The following is an 18,464-nucleotide window of genomic DNA, read 5'->3' on the forward strand; positions in this document are numbered from 1 at the left end:
ATTCTCTAATTTGTTCCATATATCAAAAAAGTCTGGATCCCCTTGATAAGAATTCTTCATACCTTCGAAAGGCTGGGTCTCTATAGCAGTGATGTGATTAATACTTGTCTTTCTACTAAGAGCATCAACAACTACATTTTCTTTTCCCAGTTGATACTGAATCATGGGCTGAAAACTCTGTATAAATGATGCCCATTTGATGTGCCTATCGAATATTAATGGCCGAGTCAACAAATGCTTGATACTTTGCTGATCGATTTTGATAAGGAACTCAGATTTCATCAATTCGTAAGGCATGCACAACAACGGTTAATTCTTTATTATATGTACTATAATTGCATTCCACTAGTTTCAATTTTCGGCTCTCATATGCTATTGGATGTCTATCTTGCATAAGTACAGCTCCAATTCCATATCCACTAGCATCGGTTACAACTACAAAGAATGGTCTAGAGAAATCGGGTAGTTGCAACACATGAGCTTGTGTGAGAGCTTCTTTTAAAGCTGTAAAGAATTTATCTTGATGCTCAGTCCATAAGAAATGCTTAGCTTTTCTAAGAAGGTCTGTCAATGGACGTGCAATGTATGCGAAATTCTTGACAAACTTTCTGTAAAAGCTACACAATGCCAAGAATGATCTTAATTCATGTATATCTTGGGGTTTAGGCCATGTGACTATGCATTCAATCTTCTTTGATCTACTCGAATCCCATCGGCAAATACAATGTGACCCAAATACTCTATCTGATCTTGAAAGAAAAAGCTCTTTTCAGGATTTATGTACAATTGATTTTCTTTCAAGAGTGAAAAGACTAGCTTCAGATGTTCCTTATGCTCCTCAATGTTGCTAAACACCGAAATATCATCAAAAAATACTACCAGACAATCTTGGTGTTTAAGAAAGACTCGGTTCATCATTCTACTAAAAGTAGCTGGAGCATTAGTTAGTGCAAAAGGCATAACTAGGAACTTGTAATGTCCATTTGAGTTCTAAAGGCAGTCTTGTATATATCCTCTTCTACCATACGAACTTGATGATAGCCAAATTTGAGATCTATCTTACTAAAGACCTTGGCCCCTTTCAATGCATCCAAAAGATCATCAATCCTAGGGATTGGATATTTGTTCTTCACTGTGATTTTGTTTATTGCACGATAGTCTATGCACATTCGATAGGTTCCATTTTTATTTTTGACTAATAAGACAGGTGCTCCATAAGGAGAACTGCTGGGTCTTATCAATCATCCCTCTATCAGTTTCTCCACTTGCTTTTGAATTTCCTTTTGTTCTAGCTGATTGACTCTATAAGGAGCTTTGCAAGGTGGAGTATTGCCCGGTAAGATTTCTATCCTATGATCTTCAGGTCGAGAACATGGTAGTCTTGGCAGTAAATCCTTTAAGAAACAATCAAAAAATTGAGAAAGAAACTTTTAGTGTGTAGGCTTAGAGTTTGGCTAAGTAGCCATTACCATATTCACCAAAATTAGATTTGATCGGAAGTAGAAAGGACTAAAGTGGGAGATATGTGATCGATGATGTCGCTCGTAGTCATCTTTGTGCTCGACTGGTCTCCAATTAATTGCTCGGTGATTCATGGCTCCAATTGCCTTCTTGATTCAAGCATTCAGATTTGGCTATGGTCCTCGCCTTATTGAGCTCCGATCACCTTGTTGAGCCTCGTAGCTTGCTACATTTTCCTCTTCTTCTTTTTTCTTTTTCTTTTTTTTTTTAAATAATAAATTCTTTGGAGGGCCTTTGAACCTTTGGGGTCCTTTGCTTTGTTAAAAAAATAATAATCAAAAGGAACTTTCGCTTGAAACGCTAAAACGTTAGCATCACACGATGGCAAAGACAAAGGAGGTGGCCACTATGATGAGACTGCAGGGCTGTAGTGGTTGCTATCTTCGATGGCAGAGTTCTTCTAGGTCCGTGATTCGAAGATGCATGACTCCACGTGAGCAGTAGCTGCAGAAACTACAGAGATAATTGGCAGTGGCAGATTTTATTTCCAGACCTTTACAGAGGCCTCTTTCCCAAGGGCGACATTATGGAGACTACAGGATTGATGCACGTTGCTATCCATGATGATAGAGGCCCGTGGGCTAGAGGCTGCTCTGTTGTCATGACTGCAGATATACACAGTGCACTCGATGCACTAAGCCTTTTGATGGCTGGCTGCACAGTGCACTCGATGCACTAAGCCTTTTGATGCAAGGCTAAGGCAATGACGCAAGCTAGCATGAAATCTAGAGACTCGAAGGGTGAGCCGGGAGCAAAAACTTTTGTAAATGGGCAAGTGCAGACAAGGTAACTCTCGAGTCTAGAGGCGGCTTTGATCGCAGCTAATCGAGGAGCTATGCAAGCTGAGAGAAAGAAGAGCCGCAGACTCTGGAGGGCTTTAGGCTTCCCTTAGCTATTACAGACTGTAGGTCGCTGTCATGTGTGCACGTGGAGTTCATGGTCCAAGGCTTGGAGATTTAAAAAAAAAATTTCTTTGAAACGGTTACTGGTCCTGCAAACAAGGTTTTGCTTTGGCATACCATGAGGAATTAATAAAGACATGGACCGTGGGCAGGAGAGCTTAAGGGCTTTAGCCTTTGGAGCTTCCTTGGAGATTTTATTTTTTTTTTGAAACAAGGCATGGTAGATGAGGCTTTGTTGGCCTCCAAAACACAAGCATGGGTACGTCCCTTGATGCTCACTATCTCTCCCCCCTGAACTTTGTTTTGATAGTCATGTACATTGATAGCAAACTCTTATTGTGGGCCATGCGACTTACATTTTATAGCATGTGCATGTGGAATGGCTCTTTGAGAGGGTTGCTAGGCCCACATGAATGTTGGACTAGTGTTTGGTCCTTGATTCTCAATTTCAAATGCTTGATTCTCAATTTCAAATGCATGTCAAGGCCCTAGAGCATCATCACTCAAATCAATTGTGTCTCGTGGAGCACTCGATGCATATACAACTTGCCTAGTCACATCTCATCTTGGTTGTTCTGCATGAACAATTCTAGTTGCAAGCATGTTTGATTGTGTATTGTTTGATGCGACTTGTACTCTATTTCTACTCGCCATCTCATCTGCCCCTTGTAAGCAAACATACATAAACTTATAAACTTACATAAACAAACTCAACAACTTATAAACTTATTAGCAGACATACAAAGTTATAAACTTATAAACTCTACAAGGTTATAATTTCATAAAGTTATAAACTTATAAACTTCAAAACTCAACAACTTATAAAATTTTAAACTCAACAACTTATGAGTATATAAAAAGTTACAAACATTTAAAGTTATAAACGTATGAAGTTATTAACTTAAATAGTTATAAATTAACAAACTTATAAAGTTATATACTTACAAACGTGTAAAGCTATAAACTTACAAACGTAAAAACTTCAAAACTTATAACTCATAACTAAAATCTTAAAACTTATAACATAAAACATTAAAACTTACAACTTATAACTTAAAACATTAAAACTCATAACTTAAAACATAAAACTCATAGCTTAAAACTCGTTACTTATAACTTAGAACAAAAAAACTCATAACTTAAAACATAAAAACTCTTAAATTCATAACTTATAACTCATATCTCATAAACTCATAACTTATAACTTATAATTTATAACTCATATCTCATAAACTCATAAAGTCATAACTTATAACTCATATCTCATAAACTCGTAACTCATAACTCATAAATGCATAACTTGTAACTCATAAAACTCATAGAGAGGGACAAAGCAAAGGCCCTTCGACGACCTAACTCACAAATAGGGGAGGAGTTTGAGATATAAACCAATGTGTAAAAGTAAAATAATCCTTAGATATATATGATTAAATATATGTAACCAAATAATAATTAAAAATGTAACCAAATAATAAATATATATGATTAAATAAATGTAACCAAATAATAGTCAAAAGCCTTTCTAAATATAACACTAGATAAATCAAGAAAATGAGTTATCAAGGGTCGCCAACAACAAAGGGGCACCAAGAAAAGGAGCTGGGGCAAATCAAAAGAAGGAAGCTCCCAAAAGGCTGGCCGAAATCAAAAGACCCAGTCGACCATGCAAGTCTACTAAAATCACAAGCCTTGAAGAGGGTTGGCAAAGGAAAGCAAAGGCTTCACTCCTGATGCCTCGAGTTGGGAAAAGAAGCAACAGTGTAATGATGAAGGAGAAACTCTGCATAGTGAGGGTGTAGACCAAGAGGGAGGTGGTAGAAGCTTTGAAGCAAAAGAAGGGGAGAGCTTAAGCAAGAAGAGGGCCACAGTACATGATAGGTTTTAAATGAAGCTTGAAAGGAGAGAGGAGTAGAGAAAGTGACAAGTACTGCAGGCTACAAATAAACCAAAGCTTTGGAGCAGTGGCAATCACCATGATGTGAAAAAGGTGCCATTTTACATGTCCACTAGGAGAGGAAAAAAGGTGCCACTTTACATGATGTGAAAAAGGTGCCACTTTACATGTCAACTAGGAGAGGAGATACCAAAAAGCATAGAAGCTAAGCAGTGAGGCAAACTGACATTAGAGGCAAGGAGAACCACTACCAGCTCACTCTGACCTAGGAGTTGGAAGAAAATAAGAACAAGGAAGGGGATGCATTGGAAGCGACCCAGTTACAAGTTTACAAGGAGAGAATCACTGGGTAAGTAAGGTGGGGAGAAGAAACAAATAATAAGAGAACAATAGAAGAATTTGGAAGTAGAGACCTAAGAGGCTACCATGTTGCAAGCTTGCCACGAAGCTAAGGGCATTGTGGAGTGAAGCAAGCAATGTTACAAGCTTGCCATAGATCTCAAGGCAATTTGGAGCAAAGTGAGCAATAAGGACAGCATGAACATACACAATAACAATATGTCCTTAAGTAGTAGAACAAGATCGTGCATGGTGGTGTAATGTCTCTGGTGGTGAAAAATCACCTTGCTAGAGGGTTGGTTAGGTTATAGGGGAAAGAATCTAAGTGTATCAACCCTATTAGCACTATTGACTAGCACACTGTTAACACAGTTAACATCATTAATGAGCACACTATTAACTAGCGTACTTTTAACATAGTCATACAATGTTAACTAGCACATTGTTAACATGTTGCTAACTTGCATACAACTAGTCACTAGCATATTTTTTATATATTGATCACTATAGCATGTCATTAAGGAAACTATGCTAAGTAGGTAACTAATAAACAAGGCATCAAAAGTAGTAGTTTATGTTAGTGGTTTCATATCGAATCCTAAAGGGCATGCAATTATAGATTGCTTCATAACTTTTTCGAGTGATTGTGTACATTTGCCTTCTTTTTGGTGTCTGCTCCACGAGTATCTTGATGCATCGTACACAATTTGAAATTATGTGGACAAGGGGCTGGTTCTTATCTAGTTTGAAGGAGTAGGTATCATGTCACTTGAAATACATCAATCACATTCTTCCATTCATCAATGTACCCCTTTTCTACCTCTCCTTTACTGCAACATACTTGATAAGGTAAATATATGCATCCTCATCAATGGTTGTTGCATCTAGATTTACTATAAAAGTGGTGAAACATACAATACACTTCTTGAATGCATCATATTGGCCTTCAAAAGTGATATTTTCATTCATTCACCTCATTTGCAATGACTTCTACATCATCAAGTAGTAGTGGCATCATATTGTGATAAGCAGAGGGTTGCATGTGGGCCTTGTCAATACAATGTTTCCATGTGAATGCATGCATGCATCAAATAAGCATGCCAATGATCTCATTGCTAGGGCAATTGAATCCCTCAAGTTGTGACCATGAAATGCATACAAAGAGTGAGAATTTGAAATACGCTCATAATTTTACTTCACCTCCTTGTTCACATCTTCCAATTTAATCTTCACTAACACACATGCGCATTCCCTTTATTTCTCTACATCTGCTCTCAGAGAAGAAGTCTCATAGAAAACTAACCACATCCATTGTGCACTTCAAGATGTTACCATTAGGCTTGTGTCAATTCTTTTTACAAGTCCTCTAGGACTGTCATGCTCACCCTTGCCATGCCCTGATTCAAAGAAGAACTAGCTCATCTCCACCCTTGTCACTCTAGCATTTCTTGCACTAAAATAGAATGACCTGGCAGCCTTAAATTGTAAGGCCACACCATCTGACCAAGCTTATTTGTTGCAGCATATATCTAAATACCTTTACTATTAGAAGTTTGCATGGCTCGGTGTCTTGAAGCTCAAGGCAAGCGCTCTTGAACCTATCACTAACTCATCCCTCTCGAGATCTTTTTGCTAGACGTGACTATGGGATGGGGAGTGGGACCCCCGCACCCAGCTCATGCAGATCCCCATGCAAGAAAGTTGTCTTGATGTCCATCTGCACAAGCTCCATATCCTCTACAGCCACATCTTGAAGCATCCAAGCTCGATGGAACCACGGTGGAATGCTGCAGTACCGCCCATCTCCACTTTCTCATATCTATATCAATGCTTGTACCAACCTAGGGCACAAATGCTGCATTTGCAATTGCATCTCACTTCATGAAGCCGAAATGTATGGGACCACATGTGGTTCAACGTGTCCTTTAGAAAGGACATTTGGAAATGGTACTCACAATAGCATGTGTATTTGTCCTCCACGACTAGAGAAAAATGGCTTTAACATCTCAAACAATCTCTGACCAATGTTGCAATCTAGATGTCTTTTGTTGAACCTATCTGAAAAAATCAACTTGCAAAGTTTTAGCCTGTGCTAGTTATCAAGCCATGCTTACTATGTGACCATGATACTTATTAATTCGTGCCTATTATTAGGCCATGCTAGTTAGCATAAACTAGGTCCAAACCATGCTTGTTATAAGACCATGCTAGTTAGCATAATCTAAGTCCAACCATGTTGGCTATAAGACCATGCTAGCTAGCATAATCTAGGTCCAACCATCCTTGTTATCAGACCATGCTAGTTAGCATAAGATGGGTCAAATTGTACTTGTTATTAGACCATGCTTATTGTTGTGTGACCATGCTATTTATCAAACCCTGCCTGTTATTAAACCATGCTAGTAAGCACATATAGTTAATGGACCAAACCATGCTACTGAGCAACATCTACTTGGAAGCATCAAATGTTGGGTATCACACCCTGGTAGTTAGCATTATGTAGATCAAACCATGCTACTTAGCGACCTCTACTTAGAAGCTTTAGTTGCTAGTTATCAGAGAGTGCCTATCAGTTGATGATGTAACTTAGCATTATCTAACTATTGAGCCATGTTGGTTCTCAGATGTGATGCTAGATATCAGAATGTGTTGCGCTATTTATCATAGAAAGTTATAATTACGACCTAAAGGACTAAGTAGTATGAGTTACTTCTAGTAATTACCATAGAGTTCACAGCAGTACGAAAACATAAGCTAATAGTGATTTTAGTAGACAAAAGTGGGAATTACAAAAAAGTGAAGGAACGTTTATTGTGATAGAAGCATATGTGTGTGGTAGAACTGCGCTAACTCACAATGCATACTAGCTATCAGCATCACATGCAAGTTAAGTCAGTTTAGTGAGATTTATGTACCTAAGGCTCAACGAGCAAGCACATGGGGTGTTTTATGTAACTTTTGGGCCTTGTTTTCTTTTGGCAAACATCCTTAATGTGAGGGATTACCCACATCTCTCATCTTTCCAAAATGTGAATGCCAATTCTTTCATTTCGTTTGTGGATAGCCCGCATCATTTGTGCTTTTAGCAAGCAACCAATGAGATAGTTTATCAGCATCCAGTTCCACCCTTGATTTTGCCTTGTACAAGCAACAACGAAGGGGCTTCACGGATCCTTGATATTTTTGCAATAGGCATGTTTTCCTTTGAATTCAACATCATGGGCAGTGCTGAATTATTGAAGAACTATGCCTCTTTACAGCTTGGCTGCTTGACAAGAGCTAATGTATTTCAAACATAAGTTATGATAGGAATTCGAATAACAACCTCCTCTAGTGTAGATTATTCTTGGATTGCTTGCGGCATGACAGGGTGTTGATTAACTCAATTTCATATTTCACATCTCACTTCTGCAACAATGCCATCAGTCATGTCCTTGAAAAGTCTACAACCCCAAAGGAGATCTTTTACTTTTCTTCATCATTGAGAGACTGCACTCCACCATCACACTTCATATGTTTCTTCTTGTCCTCTTGTTTCCTCTTCCTTTCTCTCTCATATTGCCTAATGACAATAAGAGCATATGGGTCCTATGAGTTGGGATTCATCATTCATAATCAATGCCTTCTACAATCTTCTAGCGTTGATTGCAAACGTACATACGCTATGATAATTAGTCAAGGAAATAGCCAAGATATCAAAAATAACTTCATACAAATAGTGGGTAGATGTCTTTACCTCCATTGGATGCATTGCCTATGTTGCAATGACACATACCTAATCTAATGCCAATGCATGGTTCTCCAAAAATTTATGGAGAGGGAGAGAGTGGAAGAATAGGAAGAGGATTCAAAGGAAGAAAAGGCGGGCTGGTCTCAAATAATGCCACAATGCTAAGAGAGGTCAGGACAAGTGGGTGAAGGAGGAGAACAACAATGACGAGGAGGAAGAGGAGAAAGAAGAGAAGTTGCTCTGCAAGGTTGTGGAAGCTGGGTAGAATCAAAATGGATGATTGTTGATCAACAATGTTCATGGCTCCTCAAAAGCTTCATTTCATGCATTTGTAAGTAGGTCATAGAGACCTCTGTGTGTGCTCGTGCGCATGAGAGAGAGAGAGAGAGAGAGAGAGAGAGAGAGAGAGAGAGCTAATCTCATGTGTCCACATTGTTTGTAATGAAAGCCAATATTCAAAATTTGAAAGGGATGGACCAAAGACATTTGAATTTCAAAAGAAAAGTGTTGGACGTTTTAAAATACATCTAACAAGCATTGCTAGTTAACAACATCCATCAGGACCACATTTTTAGCGCACATAAATGTGCTTACACCCTTCTATATTAGGATTTCTAGACCCTTACCCCTTAAGTTGGTGATGGAGGATCATGTCTTCTTTTTAAGCCTTTGTAAACTTCAACGCATTGTTGAACCCTACAACCTCTTTTAACCCTAAAACCCCATGGAAGAGTTCTCTCTAACCCCCTTTTGTACTAAGACGCCTTGCAACTTGGCCTTTGGATTAGATTATATTTGATTTGATTGTGTGACATCATGGCACTAACATCATCAGTGAGGTTTGTGTAGTGTGTGGAAGATAAGAGCCTATAGAAGAGGTCTTGTACTTTGCTATGAGTAGGAATCCACTGACTACTTTGCCATTCACATAGAAGCTAATTTTGTTAGCACTGCCTTCCAAACAGCGCTCTAGGTATACTTTTATTAAAAAGTGTCCCACATACTTTGTTGCCACGTGGCCCTCTTTTTCTCTGTCACACACTCACTCACAAACACTTTCTTTTTTTAAGAACTCTCTCTCTCTCTCTCTCTCTCACACACACACACACAACCTCCCCTTGAAGCCACCCCACATGGAGTTATGCAAGGTGTTATAAATTAATCATTTATTCATCTTGACAATTGTTTTCCTTTGACAGAACCAATTTGAAGGCAACGCTCACGAGTACTTGTACTCACTTGTTATTCAAAGTGTTTTATCAATCGCACGACAGAAATTATGTTTGTTGGCACAATCCTTCTCTTCCATATCTGGAAACTAGTCAACACTAATGCAATAGCACAAGAAGGGGGGGGGGACATGTCTGGAAGCTAAAAATAAGATCTGGTTCTTCTGCTCACCAGTGCTTCTACTGTTCAAAGTTCTATTGCCCCAAATATCTGATGGTCGCCTTCTACATCATCTGAGAAGCCTTCTCTCCTTCTCCTGCTTATTCTTGATCCAGCTGCATCAGATCTGCTTTTGTTCTTGGAAACCCACAATACTTATGGGACTGCCCACAGCTAGATCTGCCGCATTTTCTTTTAGCAAGCTGTTCACTACTGTTTTTTTGCAAGTTACGACCAATTGTTGAATCGCCCATAAAATTGCTGTCATTCTACGACTCTCTTTTAAAGGAAGCCCTCCATCGTTGTCAATTTCTCCAGGTTTTGGCTGCGCTACCACCTGCTGCCTGTTCACATTGCCTTGAGCTGAACCTTCCGACACCTTCTATGAGGATCTGCTTGCGTTCGATTGGCACTGTTTTGAAAAGACCACGGTCTGTGAACATGATGAACGTTTCCGTGATTGGGATGCATCCACAGGAAAGGCAGTAGCTGCGAATGGCCATCATCCACATTTTTTCATCGATGGTCAGATTTTAGCGCTACATGAGGAGCATTCCTACTCCAACCATAACAGTTGTTCCGTCTTTGTTTTCTGTCCATCTGCAAATTTTGATAGCTGCAGCTTTCCATCAACAGTAAAAGTCTCCTTGATGTCTTTTTCCGTCTGGTGTCATCTCCTTGAGGCTTTATGTATTTATGCTAACAAATAGCAAGTCTTCCGCTGCATGCATGTGTGAATGTGGACCAGGTTTCCATGCTTGCTACATGCCAACAAAAATCCCTTTCAAATATGAGGAGCATCAGCCAAACACAAAAGTATCTTCTGGCACATCATCAGCCCATGTTAACATGCAAGTTCATGACACGTCCATATATCACATAGTCTCTAAACTCTCGTCTTGACGTGAACAAGACTCACAACCGAGTGCTCAAATAGTATTTATAATAGAAAAAGCAGCAAGTGTCCTTATCAAACAGCCAACTGAGTCCCACATAGATCCCACATAGACATTAAAAACCCTAGCTTCCACTGTACTCCCAAATGCCTGAATAGACGTGGGAGAATGAAGGGGACTAACAAATCATACAATGACTAGGAGTTGGCAGAAAGATTTACTGACTGCCAAAACATTCCTGCAAATCATCATAGACAACAAATGCTAGATTCCTGTGCTGCATACGCTTCCAAGAAGCCATTCAGGCATTTCTTACAGCAGAACCTGCAATTTGGCATAACTATGGATGCATGCAACAGTATAGTGAATCCGTTTTGGAATGGCTTCCATGCATTGGAAGAAACACCAAGCATAAATGCTGCAGCATTTGCTGTGTTCTACGCTTCACTTGCACCAGTCGAATGGTTTCCATTCTCGAAACAGGAGGGTAACACTAGTGTTTGAAAAGCATCTTAGCGTCATCAATTATTTTGCATCCCAAACTGAGGATCACAGTCCATTCTAGTCATCTCTGCCCAGAGCTCTATAACGTCATCCAATTAATAACCAGCCATTGAGTATACAATGCGTGGCCTTGTTTCACTGAATGCCCCTTCTTCCTAATTACAGTCAGCATCAGGAAGTATTTTGGATCGCATATACTGGATCACGGCTAATGTGAGTGATCTCTTCCCACAAGTCTTGGACTCCATTTGGTTGTCCTTCCTTATGGAACCAGTCACAGAGTATGCGATAAGTCGTCTTGTTTGGATAGCAACCATGTTTCATCATTATCTTTGCAGTAGAAAGAGCCATATCAGCTTTGCCAGCTGTGAAAAGACCACGAATAATTGTATTACAGACAATCGTGTCTGTTTCATATCCATTCTTTGTCATCTCTTCCAACAATGCCAAAGCGTCATCTATTTCACCCTCCTTGCACAAAAAGTCCAGCATTATAGTATAAGTAACCATGTCAGGATTACAACCCTTTTCTATCATCTCCCTGGCAAAAGAGAGGGCCATTCCGGCTCTGCCTGCTTTAAAAAGACCATACATTAAGGAATTATATGTGATAGTATCAGGATAACACCCCCTGCTTTCCATGTCTTGCGCCAACTTCAAAGCTTGGTCCACCTTGTTATCCTTGCAAAACCAATCAATTACTGCATTGTAAGTTGCTACATTGGGATGACATCCTTTCTCAATTAGACCTGTGAAAATGGAGAGCGCCATGGCAACTCTGCCTGCCTTGAAGAGACCGTGGATCAAAGCAGTATATGTATACATGTCAGGATCACAACCACGATTAACCATCTCCTGCAATAATTCCAGAGCTTCGTTTATCTTTCCCATCTTACACAGCCGATCGAGTAGCATGGTGTAAGTTATCGCATTAGGATTGCAACCGTCTTTGAGACTTTCTTCATAGATACTCAGCGCCCTGTCAACCTGGCCTTCCTTCAGAAAGGTGTTTATCAAAGTGTTGTATATCCGAATCTCAGGTGACAATTTCCACTTTATCATCTCATCCAAGAAGCTTGCTGCCTTTTCTGATTGACCACTGTAACAAAGGCGGGTGATGAGCGTGTTAAACGTGACGGCATCAGGCTTGCACCCAAGCTGGAGCATATTCGAATATGTAAAGAGGGCTTTCTCAGTTTTGCGCGCCATTAACAAAGCATTTAGAAGAGCATTGTATACGTAAACATTGGGTTTACAACGGAAGCCACGCATCGACTGAAATGTAATCTCGGCTTCTTTTACCATGCCAACCCGACCATAGGTAGCAATCAGAATGGCGAAAGGTATGGCCTTCACTTTGATTCCTGAGCTCCTCATACCTTCTATAAGAACCCAAATGGCCTGGAGCTCCTCTGCTTGACCGAGAACCTCAATAAGGGCGTAGTAGGTGTACTGATCGTGCATAAAATAGGGTTGCCGTTCAGCCCATTGGAAAATTTTCCAAGCCAATTTGGCATTGGTTTGCATCTTCAGGATCCTAGCAAGCATACGCGTTTTCAATTTCGGAGCAAGTGCTTCAAGCGCGGCTTCTAACCGGGGGCACCATTCGGCCTCCTCCCTGAGTATTCTGCAGACATCTCTGACTTCCTTGGACTCGGAAATGCGAGGAGCAGGGGAGACGGTAACCTTTCGGATCCTGGTGCCATAGATGCCGGAACTGGGGAGAAACCGAGAAGGCTCGCTAGCCACTAGAGAGGAGCTTAATCGTTCTTGGGTGGTTGATTCACAAGAGATATCTGCGACGGGACAAAGTGTAGGAAGGTGAAGCAGGAAGGCCATGGAAAAGGCGAAGGTGAAGGCTGAGGAAGGGGAATCAATGAGAACGAAAGAGCAGAAAGAGAGAGGGGGAGAGCTTTGCTTGATCTGTGCAGCGACTCTCGCGACAGCGCTCCATTGCCATTTTTTGATCTGAGATGCTGCAGTTGCTTTGCTTTGTTGAGTTCACCTCTCACAATTCTCTCCTCATCCCTTCCACTTTTGCAGTCCCCAACTCTTTTGCATTTTGGATCAAGCATATCTCTACTTGGGGAACTCATGCTTTTCATTGGTTCTAGATAAGCTCACCATGCCCCCCCCCCCCCCCTCCTGTTGCGGTTTCCGCACCCCTTGTCGACATGGATAGGCCTCAGCAGGGATCCCGAAGCCCGTTTTGCCACCCCACGTGTCACCACCCCGCACCATGTTGCATGCAAACCGGCTTTGCCTCATCTCAATCCTCAAGACACAAGTCATCACGATTTCATGACATGAATGCGGTTGCAGATTCGGAAACTGACCAACAAACAACTTCTTAGGGTGTTTACGAATACCCCCACAGTGGGTGTGCCCATGGATCATGGACATGCAAGATTGCCCACCCGCATCCATCCCACAGCCTAGGCAATGATGCCACAAGTCTATAAGCACCCTAAGAACTATAAAAGCCTGAGGTCTATGGAAATGAAATCTCCATCATTTAAATGAAATCTCCATCATTCAATTAACACAATTTCAAATCCAAAAGCTATTAGGATAGATGAATTAATAAACTGGCCTACCTTAAGGAAATGTAGACTGACAATAAAGGTTTTGCCTCAAGACTGGCTCAATATGTGTTGATTCAAATAATCACTGGGGTTGCTGATAAGTTCCAGCTTAAGTTGCCACCAGCATGGAGCATGCAAAGATTATTGCAAAGAAGTTTGATATAATCACGAAAGATCAAGCTCAACAAAATGGATAGGCCTCAGTGAGCACCGGAGTCCGTTTTGCTACCCCACGTGTCAACCAGGGGAGGTACCCATACCTCCACCGCCCCAGGCTATATGCGAAAGGGCTATGCCTCATCTCAATCCTCAAGACACAGATCACGATTTCATAAAATGCGGCTGTATAGCTGCGAAAACTATCACGCACAAACAAAGAAACAATTCTTAGGGTCGTCCATAAACACCCTAAGACGTTGTTTCTTCGTGGGCATGCCCATGGATCATGGACATGCAAGATTGCCCGCCCACGTCCATCCCATAGCCCAAATGCATTCCATGCACCCCAATGGTGCCCCAAGTCTATAAACGCCCTAGGAACCGTGAAAGCCTGAGGTCTGTGGAGATGAAATCTCTATCATTTGATTAGCACAATTTGAAATCCAATGACAAACTGGCCCACCTTAATTAATTAACACAATTTCAAATCCAAAAGGCTATTAGGATAGATTAATTGACAAACTGGCCCACCTTAAGGGAATGTAGATTGACAATAAAGGTTTTGCCTCTAGAATAGCTCAATATGTGCTGAGTCAAACAATCAATGGGGCTGCTTATAAGTTTCGTATTAAGTTGCCACCACAATGGAGCAGGCAAAGATTATTACGAAGAAGTTCGATAGCATCACTAAAGCCCAAGCATTCAAGCCTCTCCCCCCTTCCCCCTATGTATTGGAAGCTAGGGCAACGTGTTGCCATGGCATGTTCTCTAATGTTTCTACCCCCCTATTGTTGACACTTTAGGCCTCTCCCCCCTTCCCCCTATGTATTTGAAGCCAGGGTAGCGTGTTGCCATGGCATGTACTCTTATGTTTCTATTCCCCTATTGTTGACACTTCAGTCTAGGATCTTGCAAAGATAATTAATGGGCTTCGACTGGAGATGTTAGATTTGAAGGCAATGGCAACACGAGCTTCTCATGATAATTCAAGGATAATGTGTCATGGTTGCAACCAAAAAGAGCTTTATCACTCACCATGCCCTAATCCTCCACTTGTGCAAGTTTTGGAGAAATCTGACACTGAGACAAAAGAGTTAGATGTGGAAGAGATGATGCCTATTAAAGACCCCTCACTTGGGAATGACACTAGAAGAAGAAATGACAAGAGGTATGGTTCTCCTCCCCCCATGCAACAAAATGCACCTAACTAGGGAGAGTCCTTTAATGATTTCCATGGTCCATCAGCACCATTCAAGGGTAAGGTTGCATATACACTTATTCCATCAAGTGCCCTTTCTCCTCCTTTGAGAAACATAGATGATGAGGCATTTTGAAGAAAGTTGCGATAAGCTAGAATTCTCCTAGAAGAAGAAATGACAAGAGGTATGGTTCTCCTCCCCCTATGCAACAAAATGCATCTAACTAGGTAGAATTCTTCCTTTAATGATTTCCATCGTCCATCAGCACCATTTAGGGGTAAGGTTACATATACGCTTATTCCATCAAGTGCCCTTTCTCCTCCTTTGGGAAACATAGATAATGAGGCATTTTAGCTTTGTTTGCTAAAGAAAGTTGCGATAAGCTTGAATTCGTGGTAGTTGGTGTTTGAGTGGTAATTTAGGTTAAACGGATTGTGATAGCTCCCAATCCCTCTCACGATCTAGGTTAAGAAACTTGTAGTGACACCTTGCAATCTCTCTCACAAATTGATGCATTACACTAGTGATGATGATCTTCATGGTATGATCGATGATTTTCTTGATGAGCATGTGAAAGATACATGCGTATTGGAAGACGTTAGTCCAAATATGTCAATGCAGATGTAAGTGCAAAAGTATGTGAAGAATTTTCCCATAGTACCATACGTCTACTCACTGAGGGTTATGAGATTTCATTACTTGTAAAAGATGGATGTAAAAATGTATGGGATAAGCATACTGAACATAGATACACATAGGTATAGTAGTATCCGAGAAGGTTTTTTGCTGAGTCTAAGGAGTTGAATGACACACAGGTCACTAAAGAGACTATGCACACAACTTGTTCACCTTTTGCCACATTGCACTAAATGAGCATGATGATGTGGAGCAGTGGTTCCAAGATGATGGGGATAATGTTAAACAATGCCTTGGTGATCCCCCTCCACCATAGTGGGGGGATGATGTGTGTGTTGGAGGTCTTTCCCTCTAAACTTGGGGGGGCAACCATCTTTTGAGTATTTTGATGTTGCATTTGGGATTTGTGTCCCTTTTGAGTCATGGATGTATATTATCACATCAATAATGGGTATTTGATCTAAGGTGTGTGGATATGGCATAGACACCACACATTGTGTTTGATAGAGGAAAGCCTTTCCAAACTGGGACTTTAGATGGCCATTGTGTGGCACAAGAAGATGAGCACTCTTGTAGGGGGTGTGAGTGAAGGCTCTAGTGATCCACGAGGGGCTTGACAATGTGTAAACTCTTGTAGGGCTTGAGAAGGTGTACACTCTTTTAGGGGCATGAGTAAAGACCCTCGTGGTTTGCAGTGGGCTAGGAAAGTAGGTGTTGATTTGAAACCATGCAATGACTGTCCTTGACAATTGAGTTATTTGATTGAGTTTAGCGAAAGGGGCAATGATGAGCATGCAATATATGACAAATATTGGTATCGTCAAACATGTGGACTGTAGTTGGTTGGTAAAAGGTCTCTATGAAGTTCCAATTCTAGAACAATCATAATGGGTTGGTAAAAATTTCTATGAGAGTCAAGTCATTCTATGCATGGAAAAAGGTTTCTTGATTATTTTGATGAGCAGTTATGAGCGTTGTGCATATACCTGGTCGTCAAAATAATCAAGAAACCTTTTTCCATGCATAGAATGACTTCACTAAATAACCTTTTGGGCTATGCATATATTTGCTCACTTGAGATACTGCATATTGAATATCCAACAGACTTGCTATAAATTGTGGCATCCATTGATTCACTTGCATCATACATATTAAGCTTCAGCTCTAGCTCCATGGGAGTGGCTGTAGGTTTACAATCTTGCATGTTGAACCTATCCAAGTGCTTTTGCACATACTTGGATTGAGACATAACAATGCCACACTTGTCTTGTATGAACTGGTGGATCCCCAAATAGAAATTTAACATGCCCAAATCTATCATGTCAAATTCAACTTTCAATTCAGCCTTAAAATCTGCAATTATTTCCTCATTTGACCCTATGAGTAGCATGTCATCTACATAAGGAATGATGACCAATATATCCCCCCATCCTTCTTAATGTAGAGTGTGCTTTCAGTGGGACTATTGTGTAGTCCCTTGCTTGCCACAGGAAGCATGTGGGGCTTGTTTCAGCCCATATAAAGTTTTATTCAGCTTGCAAACTTGAAGTGCATTGCCCAAAAGTTCAAAGCCAAGAGGTTGTTTGACATAATCCTCTTCCTGCAAGTCCCCATTAAGGAAAGTTGTTTTTATGTCCAACTCATGAACATTCCAAACAAAAGTTGCAGCCATGGCAACAACTAATCTGATAGTTGTCATTCGGGATGTAGGAGCAAAAGTCTCCTCATAATCTATGCCCTTTTTTTTAGCATACTTTTTGGCAACCATCCGTGCCTTGTACCGATCAATGGACCCATCTGGCTTCCTTTTCACTTTGAAAACCCATTTGGTACCAATGGCATGTTTTCCTAGTGGTAAATCCACAACATCCCAAGTCTCATTTTTCTCAATGGACTGCAATTCATTGTGCATGGCATTCATCCAGTGCACATTATCCTTGGATTCATCAAAAGTATCAGGTTCTTCTTCATCAAGAAGAGTACCTGCATAACATGATTCAACAGAAAGAGCCCCCCCTGTGTGCCTTGCTGCACTACGAGTCCTGCCAAGCAAAGGTGTCTCGAGTCTACTCTCCCAGAGTGTTTGTAGCAACTAGTTCAGAACTGTTTTGGCTGCATGTATCTCTTGAATCTCTTGCCTGACAACATCATCCACTGCCTATGGAGGAACAAAATCAGCAGGTGGTTGAATCGGGGCATGTGGAATAGGAGGAGGCTGTTGTAAATGCTGATTTTCAGCATGAGTATTAGCTAGGGAACCAAAAGCAATAGAAAGGAACCCCTCAAAAACATCATCTGAAGAATCTAAAATAGTGAATTCAGCATGTATATGAGCTGAATTCTACATCTCTACTCACAATAAATTTGCATGTGGCAGGATTATAGAGACAATAGCCTTTGCTTTATGCACTATACCCAACAAATATACAATTTAGTGCCTTATCTGACAACTTATGTCAGAACTCCACAGGCACGTGAGCATATTCAACACATCCAAAGACATGAAAATGATCCACTGAAGGCTTTCTACCATGCCAAGCTTCGTAGGGAGTGATTTTCTTCAAAGCCTTTGTGGGAGTCCGATTCAAAATATAATTGGCACACATGAGCCCTTCAAGCTAGAATCTGTGAGGCAACTTCTTGCTAGTGAGCATGCATCTATCCATCTCCATGAGAGTTCTTTTTTCTCTTAGCTTTACCATGTTGTTAA

General features: G+C 40.7%; 1 protein-coding gene across 1 annotated transcript; it reads right to left on the reverse strand.

Moving 5' to 3' along the window:
- Positions 1–9,679: 9,679 nt before the first annotated feature.
- LOC147886887 (uncharacterized) lies at positions 9,680–13,220 on the reverse strand. The gene has a single exon (XM_087394790.1). It carries the CDS (start codon positions 13,012–13,014, stop codon positions 11,347–11,349), a length of 1,668 nt encoding a protein of 555 aa, XP_087250916.1. The 5' UTR covers positions 13,015–13,220; the 3' UTR covers positions 9,680–11,346.
- Positions 13,221–18,464: the final 5,244 nt, after the last annotated feature.

Source organism: Dipteris shenzhenensis, chromosome 23 (genome assembly GCF_047967505.1).
Source record: "Dipteris shenzhenensis isolate YYH24624 ecotype China chromosome 23, Dip_SZ_1.0, whole genome shotgun sequence".
Classification (NCBI taxonomy): Eukaryota; Viridiplantae; Streptophyta; class Polypodiopsida; order Gleicheniales; family Dipteridaceae; genus Dipteris; species Dipteris shenzhenensis.